This window comes from Neopelma chrysocephalum, unplaced genomic scaffold (assembly GCF_003984885.1).
Source record: "Neopelma chrysocephalum unplaced genomic scaffold, ASM398488v2 Primary Assembly neopelma1_119, whole genome shotgun sequence".
Lineage (NCBI taxonomy): Eukaryota > Metazoa > Chordata > Aves > Passeriformes > Pipridae > Neopelma > Neopelma chrysocephalum.
Genome location: NW_020897781.1, coordinates 4,503,639 through 4,519,001, shown reverse-complemented (window position 1 = coordinate 4,519,001; position 15,363 = coordinate 4,503,639). Strand labels below are relative to the sequence as shown.

At 46.7% G+C, this 15,363-nt stretch overlaps 3 protein-coding genes across 4 annotated transcripts; 1 reads left to right on the top strand and 2 right to left on the bottom strand.

Annotated features, from left to right (window-relative positions):
• Window positions 1–10: 10 nt before the first annotated feature.
• On the bottom strand, window positions 11–4,693 carry CTSZ (cathepsin Z). The gene is made up of 6 exons (XM_027697327.1): window positions 4,527–4,693; window positions 3,879–4,042; window positions 1,926–2,105; window positions 1,201–1,351; window positions 811–973; window positions 11–353 (listed from the first exon to the last, which is right to left on the bottom strand). Exons 1-6 carry the CDS (start codon window positions 4,667–4,669, stop codon window positions 240–242), a joined length of 915 nt encoding a protein of 304 aa, XP_027553128.1. The 5' UTR covers window positions 4,670–4,693; the 3' UTR covers window positions 11–239.
• Window positions 4,694–8,327: 3,634 nt separating this feature from the next.
• Window positions 8,328–12,779, top strand: TUBB1 (tubulin beta 1 class VI). The gene is made up of 4 exons (XM_027697161.1): window positions 8,328–8,782; window positions 10,326–10,434; window positions 10,599–10,709; window positions 10,843–12,779. The coding sequence occupies exons 1-4, from the start codon at window positions 8,726–8,728 to the stop codon at window positions 11,913–11,915; spliced, it is 1,350 nt and encodes a 449-aa protein (XP_027552962.1). The 5' UTR covers window positions 8,328–8,725; the 3' UTR covers window positions 11,916–12,779.
• Window positions 12,780–13,570: 791 nt separating this feature from the next.
• ATP5F1E (ATP synthase F1 subunit epsilon) lies at window positions 13,571–14,801 on the bottom strand. 2 transcript variants are annotated; one of them, XM_027697163.1, is made up of 3 exons: window positions 14,670–14,799; window positions 14,331–14,457; window positions 13,571–13,710 (listed from the first exon to the last, which is right to left on the bottom strand). In XM_027697163.1, exons 1-2 carry the CDS (start codon window positions 14,699–14,701, stop codon window positions 14,334–14,336), a joined length of 156 nt encoding a protein of 51 aa, XP_027552964.1. In that variant the 5' UTR covers window positions 14,702–14,799; the 3' UTR covers window positions 13,571–13,710; window positions 14,331–14,333. The 2 variants fall into 2 exon arrangements, with proteins under 2 accessions (XP_027552964.1, XP_027552965.1); XM_027697164.1 differs by lacking the exon at window positions 13,571–13,710 and having other exon boundaries at window positions 14,330–14,457; window positions 14,670–14,801.
• Between the last annotated feature and the right edge of the window lie 562 nt (window positions 14,802–15,363).

The window sequence follows — 15,363 nt, the reverse complement described above, 5'->3', positions numbered from 1 at the left end:
TAACAGTTGATTTCAATACTGTGCATCAAGACAGACAACTCTTTCATGGGCAAATTAAGTTGTAAATAATTATCTCAAGGCAGCCCTGTACTTTTTGAAGCACTTGTGTGGTGCTGTCTGGGCTAATTTTGCAGAACTGCCTGATGGTGTGGAACTGTGAGAGAGTCTTAGACAAAAAAAGGTTGTGCAGGGAAGCTTCCAAACAAAGTAGTTCCTAAACAAATCTGTACAACATAGAATCAAGGAAGTATAGGATCTCCATATGTACAGTCCTCTTCAATAGCAAGGTTGTAGTCTGCTCCTCTCCCACCTTTGTAGGCACTTGTCACAATTCTCAGCCACCCTCTTTCGCCCTGTAAAGGATTGAATTTGCATTGTAAATTAGAAAACACAACTACAGAAAATGTAGATTACTGAGTCTGTTCTGTCTTCCAAATATGAATTATTTATAAGTGAATGTAGGCATTCACTCAAGAGGAAGTATAACACTGCTTTGGTAGATTTACATCCCACTCGTCCATTCTAGGTGTGTGACTTGATTCTTGCCTACAGCTAAAGTAATTTTACATTTGCCCACAACAGGAGCTGCACAGAAGGGTAGAATTTGGGATTGAGTTGACATCATGTAGCTTTGGATCAATATCCTTGTCTCCAGCTTATTTAAGTTTAATTTTTAAACCGTTAGTCTAGTTCAAAAATTTTAGGTTTTGTATCCACAGGCCAGCTCTGCAGCTTCTACTCCAGAAGTGAAAAGCCCCACGTTCCCTCCAGAGTGATCCTACAAATGTGTTTGTTCCCATGCTTCCTTACCCAGGGTTCACCCCACGAGTTCCGGACAATCCAATATTCTGTCCCATTTTCCACGCCCCAGCCGGCCACAGACACGATGTGATTCACTGTGGGAGAGGGGTTGTACTCTGTGTAGAGGCCTCCTGTGTAGGCATCCAGCTTCTCAGTAGCCATGATACCACAGCTGTATTAAAGCAGAGAAAGGAGTTTTTATAGCAGAGGATCAGGGCAGGGGCCTGGCTACAAAACAGTCTTGAATTCTGAGCTCAGTTGATGTACAAACAAGCTGAGTCTGCACAGCAGTGCAGAGCTGCTCACATATGTTAGTGGAAAACTACACTGCAGTCACTAGACTGAGCTTCAGGTATTTTTACCCCAATATTACTTGTAGATAAACATTTTCTTTTTTACCTAATTGGCCCATTAGTGTAGATTTCTGCCATCATTTTTTCTCGTCCACTGACAGACCCATAGTCAGCAACTTTCCAGAGAGTGTAGTTCTTGATCACGTGACATTCTCCAAAAGTGACACAAGTCCCACACTGGTTGAACTTCTTACACTCTGTAAAACAGAATTGAGATTATCACTGCAGGAGGGTGCTTTTCTTAAGTGAATTAATGATAGGACCCTAAGTTTTTTTTAACTTATGTGAGGCAGATATTAATAATACATTTTCTCTCTGGTGAACTAAATACCTTTCTGAAAACCACAATTTAAGTCCCTGCTATCTCTAGTTACTATTTTTTAGTCCGTACACACGAGTGCTTCTATGAGGACATGCTTCTCCATAGACAGAGAAATCATTCCAGTCATACATGACCAGACAAAGGTTAAATTTCTCTTTGTTTAGCTTGAGGTGACACTTGTAAATATTTCAGTACATTAGAGATTGTGTGTCACAGATTTAAGAGATTAAATTAAAACAATTTAGCTGTCCAAACTTGCCTGGGCATGTTTTAGTGCTACTCTGTCTGGAGTAAGGAGAGACACACATAGGCCTGTAAAGAAAACCTGTTCTGTCAGTCAAACAGCAGCAACCAGTATTCTGAAAACCCAATAAACTCTTTGTTTTTTAAATATACTAAGATCTGTTAAACCTGGAGAGGAGTCGTACAGCAAAGCAAAGGCACTGTACTTTGGTCCTTGGCTTGGTAGTTGTTGCAGGTCTCGTCGGGAATGCCGTGGTCGTGGGCGTACATCCAGACCCCAGAGTGGTCTCCCCCTTCACAGGACCCGGCATCAGCACAGTCGATGACATTCTGAACAGAGAGGTAGGCAGAGGGCCATGCTCCTTTCCTCTTTATGTTGATTCTGTCTGTAAAGAGAAGAAATTGGGGTTTGTGAGTGGAATATGTGGGTGGCTACACTTTGCAAATAGTGTTCGAACTGTCGCCTTTTCTTTGAACCTGTAGCTGTTTGCAGACAACAGCACTTGTGGTTGCAAAACCCTCCACTGTCAGCACTGAGGCACAGCATGACCTATTCAAACCAGAGGCTGACTTATTAGTGGGGGTTTCCATTAGAAGGGGTTTTTTTTTCCACTAAAAACTCATCAAAAATACGCAGATGAGTAAGATCTGTCTAAAGCCTTGAAGAGCCCTAGACCTCTTCTACTTCAAGCTTCTGAAAACTTCAGATCTGTTTCCTGGCTTTGACAGCAAAGAGTTTTCAAATACACATCATAAAACCAGCTCTCACCAGCATCTCTCACAGAGTAGAGATTTATGCATAAGCCCAAGCCAGCCATAAGCCCACACAAGTCACTGGCTCTGAGACAGTCTTAAAGCAAGGAAAAGCTTTCAGAATTAGCTCCTTGCTGTTACACCAACATCTCACTGTTATCCTGCCATCTCAGACAGGCATTGCTACCCTGCTGCCTTATTTTGTCAGAAATCAGCTTACTTGGCAGAAAAGCTTCCTGATGGGTATTTATAAACTGCTTCTCACCCTGCATTAACAGTCTTAACTATGCCACCCTGGTACTTGTAATCCTATTAGTACTAACAACATTCAAATATACTTGACAGAACTGGGATCTATTATGCCAGACTAGTCTTAATGAAGAAAAAAAAAAGGAATGAATGCTTTAAACTACTCACAACAATTAAGAAAAAAAATACCCTGATTTTTAAAACTACATGTTGGCATACATTACATATTAAGTTTTAACCAAAGTTATATAATTAACAAGTTGCTGTATTTTACCTATCCTAGTATTTCACTACATTCTGACAGCTATCACACATCTGAATTCTTGTACCTCTTAAGAATGTATTCCTCATGATTCCTGCTGTCTGCTCACACTTGCATTGTCTTCCCCTTTCTGCACAGTTTCCTCTATTTATCCTTCACAGTCCATCTTCTTACAGCCTCCCTATGCAAACAGTACTTGTGGAGCATGTAAATCATGTGTTCTCTCTAGAGAATTTACTTCATCTGTAGCAAACCACTACTTCCCTTTTCCTAAGCAGAAGGCTGATACGAAGATTGCTGCTGAAACCAGATTATCTGTGTGCTGTTATAGTTCGTTTGAATAACTGGGCTCCTGAAGCAAATACCCCTCAGGCCCTCCCCACAAGAGGCAACTTCTTTCGTTTCCTCATTCGCAGGCACGGCTGGAGCACTTCTTGTTCTGCAGCTGCAGCACAGGCTGAGGTACCACAAAAGGGAGGGAGACACAAGAACTGCTTGTGCATCTGCTGCTGCCATGGAGGAGAGGGGGTTTGCTGCCATGGAGGAGAAGGCAGAACCCCCAGTTCCTACCCGCAGGAGCTGTGAACACATTCCTTCTGCAAACAGGTTTCTAACCATGCCAGTGCTCCCCCTCGCACCGTTTGGAGAGGGTTGGACAGCCTCGCTCCACTTGCTTTCCCTACAGAAACCAAACCTCCTTGCCTTCGGCCTGGGCATTCCCACTGTTCCCGGTGTATTCACAGACATCTCGGCCCCCGTTTTTGCTGCAGTGACTTGGCACCTCGTCCTTACACCAGCTGCCAGTAACGTGAAGATAAGCTGCCCTGGCCTCCCGAAAACCACGGATTCCCGGGCGCAGGCAGCCCGGCGGGTGGGCAGGGGGTGCAGGGCGTACCTGCAAGGGCGCTGGTGCTGCCGTGGGCCCAGCAGGACCCGCAGTACTGCGGGATGTGCTGGTTCCGAGTGGTGCTCGCGTAGTTCACTCCATCCACGTTCCTCCAGTCCCAGCTCCGCGGCAGCGCCGACACATCCAGGTACTCGTGCGGGCGGGGGTACGTCCTGCGGCGGGGAGGGAAGAGGAACTACAGCGCCGGCATCCCCAGCCAGGTGAGGGGGTTGTTCTTTTTTAAAAAACGCGGATTCCGCCGAGTTTCGTAACCAGTGCCCGGCGGGCGGCGCGTGACCGGGCCCTGCCCCGCGGTCTCGTGACCGACTCTGTCCCCGTGTGTCCCCCCCCCTCCCCGCCAACCCCGGCGGGGACAGATCGGCCCCGGGGACCCCCCGCACCGCCGGGGACCCCCCGATCCGGGCGGTGCTGGGGTTCCATGTGCTGGGGTTCCATGTGCTGCGGCTGCGCCCGGCCAGCCCTTCCTCCGGGCTGCTCTCCGAGGAGGGGCTGGATGGGGGCGGCTCCAAAGGGGACGGGGGACAGTCCCAGCTCCAGAGGGTGGCCAGGGGGCAGCTCCAGGGGGTGGCCGGGGGGCAGCTCCAGCGGGGACGGGGGCTGCCCCAGCCCCGGGGGAAACGGGGGAACGAAGCTCACCTGAGCCCAGGAGCCTTGCGCGGGGCTGGTTTGTAGCAGTGCTGCCCCTCCTTGAAGTAGAGCCCGGCGCGGACGGGCGGGCACAGGCAGCCCCCCCAGAGCAGCAGCAGGACGGGCAGGAGCGGCTGGACCCGCGTGGCCATGCTGGACCAGCGGCAGCTTCCTGGGACTTGCGTTGGCACTGGGATGCAGGGGAGGAGGCAGAGGCCGGGGCGGGGCCGGGGCGGGGCCGGGCGCGCTCACCTGCGGTGGGCGAGGGCCGTGGACCCTTCCCCGGGATCCTCGGTCTGCGAGTATCGCCCCCTCCCAGGGAGAAGCTGCGCTCCAGGATGCCCAGGGCAGCCTCCCTCAGCCCCTCCCAAGGGCGGCTGATTGATCTGTTGGGATGAGGAACAAACCCGAGACCCCGCGTTCCCAGCCCCTCCCCGGGAAGTCTCCAGCTCACGCGCTCAAAAGTGAAGCAATTTGATCACGGGGGTTGTGACAAGAGGACTCGTATCTCGGACAGGCTTATAGGTTCCTTCTACCTTTGGCCTAACAAACACCTCAGCATTGTGCCAGACTGTGACCAGCAACTATGACACTGCAGAGAGCAGGCTGGGGCTTTTTGTTTGGTTGTGGTTTTTTTGTTAGTCATGAGTTCTGAGTTCTTCAAGCCCTTTAATGCTACAATTTGCAAAGGCTGCCATTTTTAGGCTGTTCTTTAGGGCTCAGGACACCTGAAGATTCTTTGTTATGTGTTACAAGATTTAGTCAATAGTAAAAGCACTTTTCTAATTTTCCTGCAAAAGGTTCCAATGTCTGTGTGAGTGGGCTGGCAGTCTCTTTTCCATACATTAGCTGGAGCTTTCATGTTTGATGAACAAGTTTAGTAAACCACAGACAGTTCTCGCCTCGTAGCTTTTCTTCCACAGTTCTCAGAACTTTTGTAAAAAGCCTGGAGCAGAGCAGGAATGGAGCCTGACTGCTGGGCAGCTAATTTATTTGGCAACTCACCAAACACTCCAAACTCAACAGAGACAGTGGTTGTGGCAGTAGTGCCCAGGTAAGGGCACTGCCCAGCAGGTGAATTCACGTGCTAAAGCCTCACATTTTTGCCAGGTCATAGATCTGCAGTGTGAGGAAGGTAATGAACTGCTCAGTCTTCCACTGTGGTTGTACCAAAAGCTATTTGTTTAATCACACGGGCTCATTACACTGATGATGACTTACAGTGGGCCTTATTTCCTTGGACCACCTGCCACAGCAAGGCAGGTTAAATAGTTTTACTTACTAACTGAAATGCAAATGTGAAGTGCTTTTTATTCCTGTTGAATGCCATGTTTTTTTGGTATCATTCCTAAGGTTGATGCAGCCAGCCCAGGTTAGTTGAGACTTGCATCAGCTCATCTGGTAGCCGGTCACAGATCTCTTTAAAATTATCTGGTGTCCTGTAGCCAGGCCTATCTCAAATTGAACAGGCTTTCTTCTCAACAATCTTTTTGGTTACTCTGGAAAGCCAGTTCCTCCCAAGCAAACCATATTTAAACCACAAAAGGTATCCCAGAATGCCTTCCTGCGCAGGCATATTTGTTGCTAGTGGGTAGCCTTAAAAAAAAAAAAGAAACAACAAAACAATAAAAAAAATCAGAAACAACAGCAAAAAAAGCCCAGCAACCACAAAAACCTGGCTTGTTTGTGGTCTCAGCTTAAGCCCATGGCCAGGGCTGTGGTATCTGGGGCCCGCTCTGAAGGCAGTGGAAGCAGTTGGCAGCCTGATAATGGACACTGTGGACCAGGCTGTACTAGCTGTGCCCAGTGCCAGGCTGCTCCTAATCTCCACAGTGCCAAAAGTCCCTGGAGTCAGCCCATCCACGTTCCCTCTGGCCCTGCGGACGCTCCCCTGCTAATCTGCAGCAGCACATGTGTGGTGGCTGGGCCTGGGAAGTGCACTGGGAGTTAACAGGCTTGGGGTTACCCAGGGCTGAGGAGTGACAGGCCTGCAACAAGATCTACAGAGAAACAGGCTCCTCACAGACCACGTTTGGGTAAAGCCAGGCTTGGAGGTTCACAGAAAAGCATTTGGGGAGAAGGGGTAAAAGAGCCCCAAACCCACATCGCTTCACAAACCATCCCAGGTACTTGGTGTCGTGTGCCATAATTTTTTAGACTCTATATGGAAGTGCTTCAGAGGAGGCACATGATTTCAGGGAGCTATTTCTAGCAGGAGAAAAACCCATATTAAGTGATTGCAAATTTCTTCCACTTCCCTTTTTTCCCTTTCCTTGTAGATGCGCTCAGCCAGTGTATTTATTGCAGAAATTATTTTGCCAAACTTTTTGGACAGTGAATTAGCTTCTTCAGCCTCTCCATAAGCTGTGTCTACTGTAGATGAATACATTGCATATTTTGAGTAGTATTTATTTAGTGTCAGCAGCTCTCTGACACATGGTGTCGATGCAGCTCCCATCCAGAATGCAGCAATTGAATACACAGCTCAGAGTTGCACGACTACTTTTAGCTAAAGATCATTGGAGAAAACAAATATGTGCATGAATAAAATGAGATTTGCTTTCAAAGTAAATGTCCAAATAACCTTTTGAGAATTTTCTTAGGAAATTTTAGAAGATACCCACTGCCATTGTGGGATATATTGAAAATGTGGCGATAGAACAGAATGGTTTGGTTATCTTGCTGAGTAAACTAAATGGCTTATAGAATATTTATCTTCTGGAATATGATGAAATAATTACGTTCTAAGGAAATGAAACTAATCTACATGAACTGAGTCCTGCTTTTGTGGCTTCCTACTGTGGATACTCATAGCTCGGCAGAGGATGACAAATGTTTGCTTGCCGCTCTTTTGCAATGGACTTTTGGTGCTAAACTCTGTCTTAGGAGCACTTGTCTGTTCCTTCATTGGCTGGTGGGAGAAGTGGAAGTCATCAAGGGTGGGGGGGAAGTCTGGAATAAGCTGATTTTGAAACAATATAGAAGCGCAGAGGTTCCTTATCTCTAGCAACCCACAGGGTGGTAAAGTAGTAACTTTCAATGAGTCAAGTTCTTCCACTGTCACCATTTTATATAAAATAATTTGAGGTGCTTTCCTAATTATAGTTCCTTTTGCCATCCTTAAAAGGAACACTTGCAAAGCAGTGACAGTCATTTGACATGTAATGAGACTGCTCCAAGTTCCAGCTGACAGTCCATTCTGGGGTTTCTGCTGCTCAGTGATACTGGTCCTGGTTATCAGCAGGCAACATGACTGGGTTGTGTTCTGCTCCCCCTCGCATTGTTTCCTTTTGAACATTACAGTTCACTTCAGTGGAACTGGGGGTTTACCTCTAGCATTTTCCTGGCAAGTTCTGAAGCTCATCTCAGATATAAGAAAATAAGAAATATTAGAAATACTGTAATTCTTAATGACAGAAAATGAAGAGAGAGAGCATCTATGCAAGTTAGTCACAAGTTAATTCAGATTTTGGCTGAAATTGGGGGATACTCATAACTGTTTAAGGAACATGCATCACTGAGAGTGCAGTCTTACATTTATGTGTTACAAAGTATTTTTTGGTCCTGATCCTGTCCCCTTCCTTCATGCAGTCAGACACTGGGAATGATGATTATTAGTGAACTCGATTTTGCCTGGCAATATGCTGAATGCTGTAGTTATAGGAAGCTACTGCTCACAAGTTGTTACTGTTTTTAATATGGGTGGTGTCCCGTATGACTCATATGATGCTAAAATTTAAATTATGTGGCAGAACAGCATGTGCTTAATAAATTAAGATCACTCATTTTTGGCTGTAATCTCTATATATGCACATATATTTGTATATATATTGTGTATAACATCAAATAATGAAACACAAATAGGATGTGCACATAAATGCATGCATCACACTGCTGCAGAGATCTGGAATTAATTGTGAGGGGGTGCATGTGACAATATTCTTTTCCAAGGCACTCAGAAAAGCACCTGTGCTTTTTGTCCCCAGGCAGTAAACAGGCATTTTGCCTCCTTGTGAAATGCTGAGCAGCCTGAGGAGTTGGCTACTCCCCTTCTGGCTGAGTGACACTCCCTCTGATATAAGAAGGCCCCTTGGGATGGGCTGTGCTGGGTGTAGCTGATAGTGCAGCAGAAAGAGGGCTTGTTCTGGGGACTGCAACTGGAGAACCTGTGAGAGGTTGTGGCCACCAGCAGGTCCGAGCTCCACAAAATGCGTGAAATTGTGCATCTTCAGATTGGGCAATGCGGGAACCAAATTGGAGCCAAGGTAAGGTCTCCTTTCAACATTGCTCCTCACTGTCAGTGGTAATGGGTCAAACATCATCAAACATCATCCCCAACCATGGGGACTTTTGGGAATTCAGTGGCGTGCTAGCAGGAGGATGAATATTTTGGTATGAAAGGCAAAAGATGGGCTTGCTTCTCAAAGCTTAATGTTCATCTGGAATAACTATGGCACAGTGATTACAGGTGCTCCAGAGCATTCCTTCTGGGACTCATATTCCCAGGGGAACTAATCTAGTCTGCAAAATACTGGGACAAGTGGTGGAGCCAGTAAGTCAAGGGCTGCAAAGTTGTGATGCCAGTACTTTAGCTCAGCCATGCATCAGTAACTGCCACATTGTATTTATTAATATCATAGAATGCTTTGGGTTGGAAGGGTCCTTACAGGTCATATGGGATCTCATTAATAAACAGGATGACCCGTGCTCTCAGTGACCAATTAGTTTTTTCTGAGAGTGACACAAAGTGGCCTCCTGTGACAGGCAGAAGTAATTTGGAGCATTTTTGTGTAGTTCAAACACTCCAATACTGTTACTTAGAGAGAAGTCACTATTGCTGACTTTCCATGCTAGGAGAAAAAAAAAAATCACCATTGCTTCTGCGCTGTGATGTTCATCTTTTTATTTATTTATGAGTAGGAAGTAGTAAAAAAAATTATCAGGGATTGCTCTGTTGTGTTCTTCCTCCATTTCTTGCTCCCACAAATCTCACCTTGATTTCTTTTAATGGAACATGAAGCTGTGGATGGCCAGGGAATGTCATGTTAGACCCAGCTAGTTTGAATGCAGCCAGTGTGAGAGGTAAAAGGTGGGGGTTTTTTGGCTTTCACCTGCAAAATGCTTATGTCTATTAAGACCTGTAGAAAAGAACACACCCCCCATGCACATGTTGGAAATGATGTATCTGGACACTCAAAATGAGACTGGATGCTGACCCAGCAGACCTTTAATGTTAAAGTAGCCTGGTCATTACAGTGGGTGGGTGTGTCTACATGAACACCGCTGTGGCTGCTCTCTAGATAAGAGCCCCAGCACAAGACATATGAGCGTCAAGATAGGACGTTTAGGACCAGCAGCTGTTTGTGGAAAGCCTTGCTCACGTACAAATTTGCCTGTGCAGCTTTGCCATGCCACACTCACACCTGTGCATGACAGGACTCAAAGCAACCCTCCACAATCCATCTCCTCCATGACTCTTTTTATTAAGCTCATACCAACTACTACCTCTGTTATTTACACTATTTTATGGGGGTTTTTTTACTATAAAGGGAACAAATTGAGGGCCTCCACCTATTAGTGCGTGGGTGATAGCTAAGCAGTATAAATAGCCTACTAAACTTTTCTCTTGAACTTATTTGGGGAGGAGGAGATGAGGATCCCTGCTCTGATCTAATAAATAAATGGCAAAATATCCCCTGCTTCAGGCACAGTTCCCATCAGGGATGAGAGCAGCATGAGAGCAGCAGGAGAGTGTGCTGAAAATAAATAAATCTTTGTTAAGTGTGTTGTACATCATTCCTTTTCCAGTTCTGGGAGGTGCTTGGTGATGAACATGGGATTGACATCGCTGGAAACTACCGTGGGGATTCACCCCTGCAGCTCGAGCGGATTAACGTGTACTTCAATGAGGCTTTCTGTGAGTGCTCAGCACTGTCAGGTGTTGGCAGAGCAATTTGTAATCAAAAACCCCTCAAAAAAACCTAAACCACTATAGGTGGATTGGACTTTTCAGAGTAGATCATAAGGCTGTCTCTTTGACCTCTAACAGTAATCATTTGCATTCACTTTGTTTTGTTCCAGCCCATAAATTTGTGCCCCGTTCCATCCTGGTGGACCTGGAGCCTGGTACGATGGACAGTGTACGGTCCAGCAAAATAGGCCCCCTCTTCCGACCTGACAACTTTATTCATGGTATGTACATCATGCTGCCAGCAAACTAACTGGAGTCAATTGGCCCAAAATGGGCTTTGATCTCCTTTTGTTGTAGCCTTTAAAAAGTCTCTTGTTAACTTTGTGGCTGTTCTTTCTGTAATTCTGTTTACAGGTAATTCAGGTGCTGGAAACAACTGGGCCAAAGGCCATTACACAGAAGGTGCTGAACTGATTGAGAACGTCATGGATGTGGTCAGGAACGAGTGTGAGAGCTGTGACTGCCTTCAGGGATTCCAGCTCATCCATTCTCTTGGTGGTGGTACAGGCTCAGGTATGGGCACACTTCTCATCAACAAAATCAGGGAGGAATACCCCGACAGGATTATGAACACCTTCAGTGTTGTGCCTTCACCCAAAGTATCCGACACGGTCGTGGAGCCGTACAACGCCATCCTCTCCATCCATCAGCTCATAGAGAACACAGATGAAACCTTTTGCATTGACAACGAAGCTCTATATGACATATGCTTCAGAACTTTAAAGCTCACCAATCCCACCTACGGTGACCTCAACCACTTGGTGTCCCTAACGATGAGCGGCGTCACCACCTCGCTCCGCTTCCCCGGCCAGCTGAACGCGGACCTGCGGAAGCTGGCTGTTAACATGGTGCCCTTCCCTCGCCTGCACTTCTTCATGCCAGGCTTTGCCCCACTGACAGCTCGGGGGAGCCAGATGTACAGAGCCCTCACCGTGCCAGAGCTCACGCAGCAGATGTTCGACGCGCGCAACATGATGGCAGCGTGCGACCCTCGCCGCGGGCGCTACCTGACCGTGGCCTGCATCTTCAGGGGCAGGATGTCCACCAGGGAGGTGGATGAGCAGTTGCTGTCTGTGCAGACCAAGAACAGCTCCTACTTCGTGGAGTGGATCCCCAATAATGTCAAGGTGGCCGTGTGTGACATCCCCCCCCGAGGCCTGAAGATGGCAGCGACCTTCATCGGCAACAACACGGCCATCCAGGAGCTCTTCATCCGCGTCTCCGAACAGTTCTCAGCCATGTTCAGAAGGAAAGCTTTTCTCCATTGGTACACTGGGGAAGGTATGGATGAAATGGAGTTTTCTGAAGCAGAAGGCAACACCAATGACCTCGTGTCTGAGTACCAGCAGTACCAGGATGCCACTGCAGATGTGGAGGAATTCGAAGAGGTGGAAGTGGAAGCGAGCCCAGAAAAGGAAGCAGCGTAAAAACAGTACCAAAACACTCTGAATAAGCCTGTTGACATTCACTAAAGATAAAGCAGTAGCCAAAAATTAGACATTTCTTCAGAATTTTTCTCTGCATCTGTCAAATAGCTCCAATTTTACAACACAGTGCTTTTGAAATTAATGGCATCTCTGCTTTACTCTCCTAAACAACTGTTGACACTGAATCGCTCCCAAAAAGGAGACAAGTTGTCTCATAACAGCCTTTCTTGTAAATTTATTCACTTTTAGTATATAATCACCAGATACTGAATGTACTATACAGCCACTGTGCCTGTGTACATATATACCAGGGTTATAAGCAACAGCAAAATACGCTGTCAACTCATCACATTTATTTATTCTCAGGTAAACACAGTACCTGTCTTGATTGTGAACTTGTAACTGTTTTAGGAACACGTGCATATCTGTAAGGTCTGGAAAGGCAGTGTCTGTTTTATTGTCACTCCACAGACTGATATAGATCTGCAGACAAGTTCAGCAACTTGAGTTGCAGGGGGAGGGCAGAAGAAACAAGATGGGGCAAAAGACTGAATATGTACATTCTTACTTTTTTTTTCTAAAGTACTTCTAATAGTTCTTTCACATTGCTGGCTTATATTATTGCAGAGCTTGTATTCATTATCATGGTGTGGTTTATTTCTGTTTTAAACTATAGGTTGAGTTACATTAGCACACAAAGTTGTGACACTGTGTAAAAGTTTTGGTGTGGTATTTTTTTAATCCTGTGTACTAACTACTGTAAATTTTTCCCTAACATTCAGAACAACAAGAAGGATAGAATGGTTTGTAGCTTGTTAGATATAAGTTTCAGGGCAATCACTAAATCAAAACCATATTTTGACTTCAGGAAAAAAAGTTTCTTGCCACAGCCTTCTACTTAACATTGTATTTATAATATTCTTTTAATAAAAAATATATACCATTCTGTAAGATACTTTTTATACTTGAAACATTTGATAGACAAAACCCCCATATTTTATTCTTGCAAGGACTAACTTCGAATTACAGGAAAAAATGGGAACTTTTTTTATTATACTCTTGGAAGTGAAAGTTTATTGTACTCTGAAGAGTAATGCTTCATGTTTGAGCTCAGTGCAAGGGAATGACCCTGAATCTCATTCTAAGCTGCAGTTCCTCCTCTGCAGTGGGACAATGTGAAGACACAAAGTAGGAACGTTACAACACTTCCCCCAAACCAGATGAAAGGATAACTTTGTCCCACAGCCAAGAGAAGGTGGAATGTCACCCTCCATCTCTACTGGGACTGGGATGTCCCTCCCTTAAAGCCAACAGTGTGCCTCTTCCATCAGATAGAGCCATCAGAGGTCCTTTTAATCACTGAAATTATATCCCTATATTCTCTGTTGACAGAGATTTTAAGGAAGAAAACGTTTTTTTCCAAACCAATAATTAAAATGTAGTAGGCAGAAAAGTTTTAAACAATTAAATTTCCCAGTCATTTACGTACCTGAAATATCAGCATGAAACCCAACAAGAGATTTGCCTTAAGAATAAACAGATGTTGCTACTGAATGTTAGACTGTGATAAAAACAGCCTTTTATTTAAACATAAGTGAAAAGTAAATGTCTCTGCAAAATGAAGAACTTTGTTTCAAGAGGAACGACACTTTGCACACATTCAGCCATTACATTTATTAGCATATTGATTTACATACAGAGGCAAGTTTTACAGTTGATGTGATGACATCAGGCTGCAGAGTCTTGAGCTTTCCTACAGCTTTGCAGTTTGCTGTTATTCAGCACAGATCAGTTCCTACGAGAGTATATATAAAGTTATTCAAGTTATTTGAATCACGAATATGTATAAGGTACACTTGAAACAAAAGGTAATAATATTTAATTTCAGATCAGGAACGGAAGCTGTTCTATTCAGAACAGAAGATACTTCAGCTGCTAGTGATTTATGCAATGCCATGAATAAAGGTACAAGCAGCATCTATCTTTCACCAACAGCAGATAACTCTTACAAGCCAGCTCATCAGGGGAAACAGCAGTTCAGAGAGGCTGTCTGCTGGCTTAGGAAATATGAAAGTTGAGCATCACTACAGACCAGTGCACATCACTATGGAAACCTGCGGGCATCACTACAGAGCCCCAGCTGCTCTGTGTGAGCCCATAAAAAGCCTGACCAAACCCCCAAAAGCAGGGCTTGCTGGGCAGAACACCTCACTCCACCGCACTAATGCGATTAAGCCGTTTTCCACTCCACACGTAATCAGGACACTGACAGTCCCAACCCCCTCAGTTCCGTGCCTGAAGGTCGGAGCTGATTCTCCCCAAACAGCGGGGACTAATGCACTCAGCAGTGACAGACCATCACTCTCCCGCACTACAAAGCTGCAACCACGCACCTGGCCCGCCCCACCCACTCACATTTCACTCCTTTTTGGGTTTCACCGTTTTCACCGTGGCCACCGCCGCCCTCTCCGCCTCTGCTTTGTACTGCGGCTTCATGGCGGCCCGCACGGCCTGGGCGCAGATCTGCGAGTACCGGATGTAACTGGGGAGGGGGGGACAGAGCGAGGTCAGACCCGAGCCCACCTTTCCCCCGGCCCCAAATCCGCATCCTCCCGGCTCCAAACCCGCTTTTCCCCGCGCAGCGGTACCGCTGTGACCCCGCCAGCCCTCCCTGCCCGGCGCTGACAGCTCTCCCCGGCAGCCCCCCACCCCCACAGCCGCGGCGTTGTCGCGGCGCTGTCGCGACAGCGGTACCTGAGCCCGGCCTGTCGCCAATACGCCACCATGGCTGCGGCTCCTCTGGGCAAGGTCAGCGCGCGCCGCCGGGACGGGCCCGCCGGCCAATCAGCGCGAGAGGACCGCCCACGCGCCCCTCCATCGGCCAATCAGAGGGCCCGTCCGCCGCGCTCGACTCCCGCCCTTTCCGCCCGGGGCGCCCCGCCCCTTCCCCTCGGGCCGGGCGGCCCCGCGGCCCTGAGGGAGGGGTGGGCAGGGCCATGGCGGTGTCGCCCTGAGGTGTCACAGTTCAGGCCGGTGAAGCTGCCTGGGAAAGGCGTGTGGTCATCCCGGTTTGGGAAGGTCCCGGCTTCGCCTCCAGGTGTGACCTCGCTGTCCAAAATAGCGGGAGTGAATATGTGGGGTTCCGTGGTTCAGGGATGGTAATTCGCCAGAAACACAGCACACGTCAATTAATTAAAGGACAGAAATTAAAACCCAAGTCTTCTGTGAGGCAAATGGCTAGTTATCCAGCGCTTATGTTAGTTACACATTAACTCGTTCCTCAGCAGTCCCATTAAAATCTAAGAATCCAAGCAAGTGGTGAAACGGATGTTTTGTGCAGCTTATATCAGTTGTCATTACCCTTCTGTGCCATTTCTAGATGAAGTGGTGAAAGAAAACGATTTACAGGCATGTGGAACCAATGTTGATTTTTTTTTTTTTTAAGCAG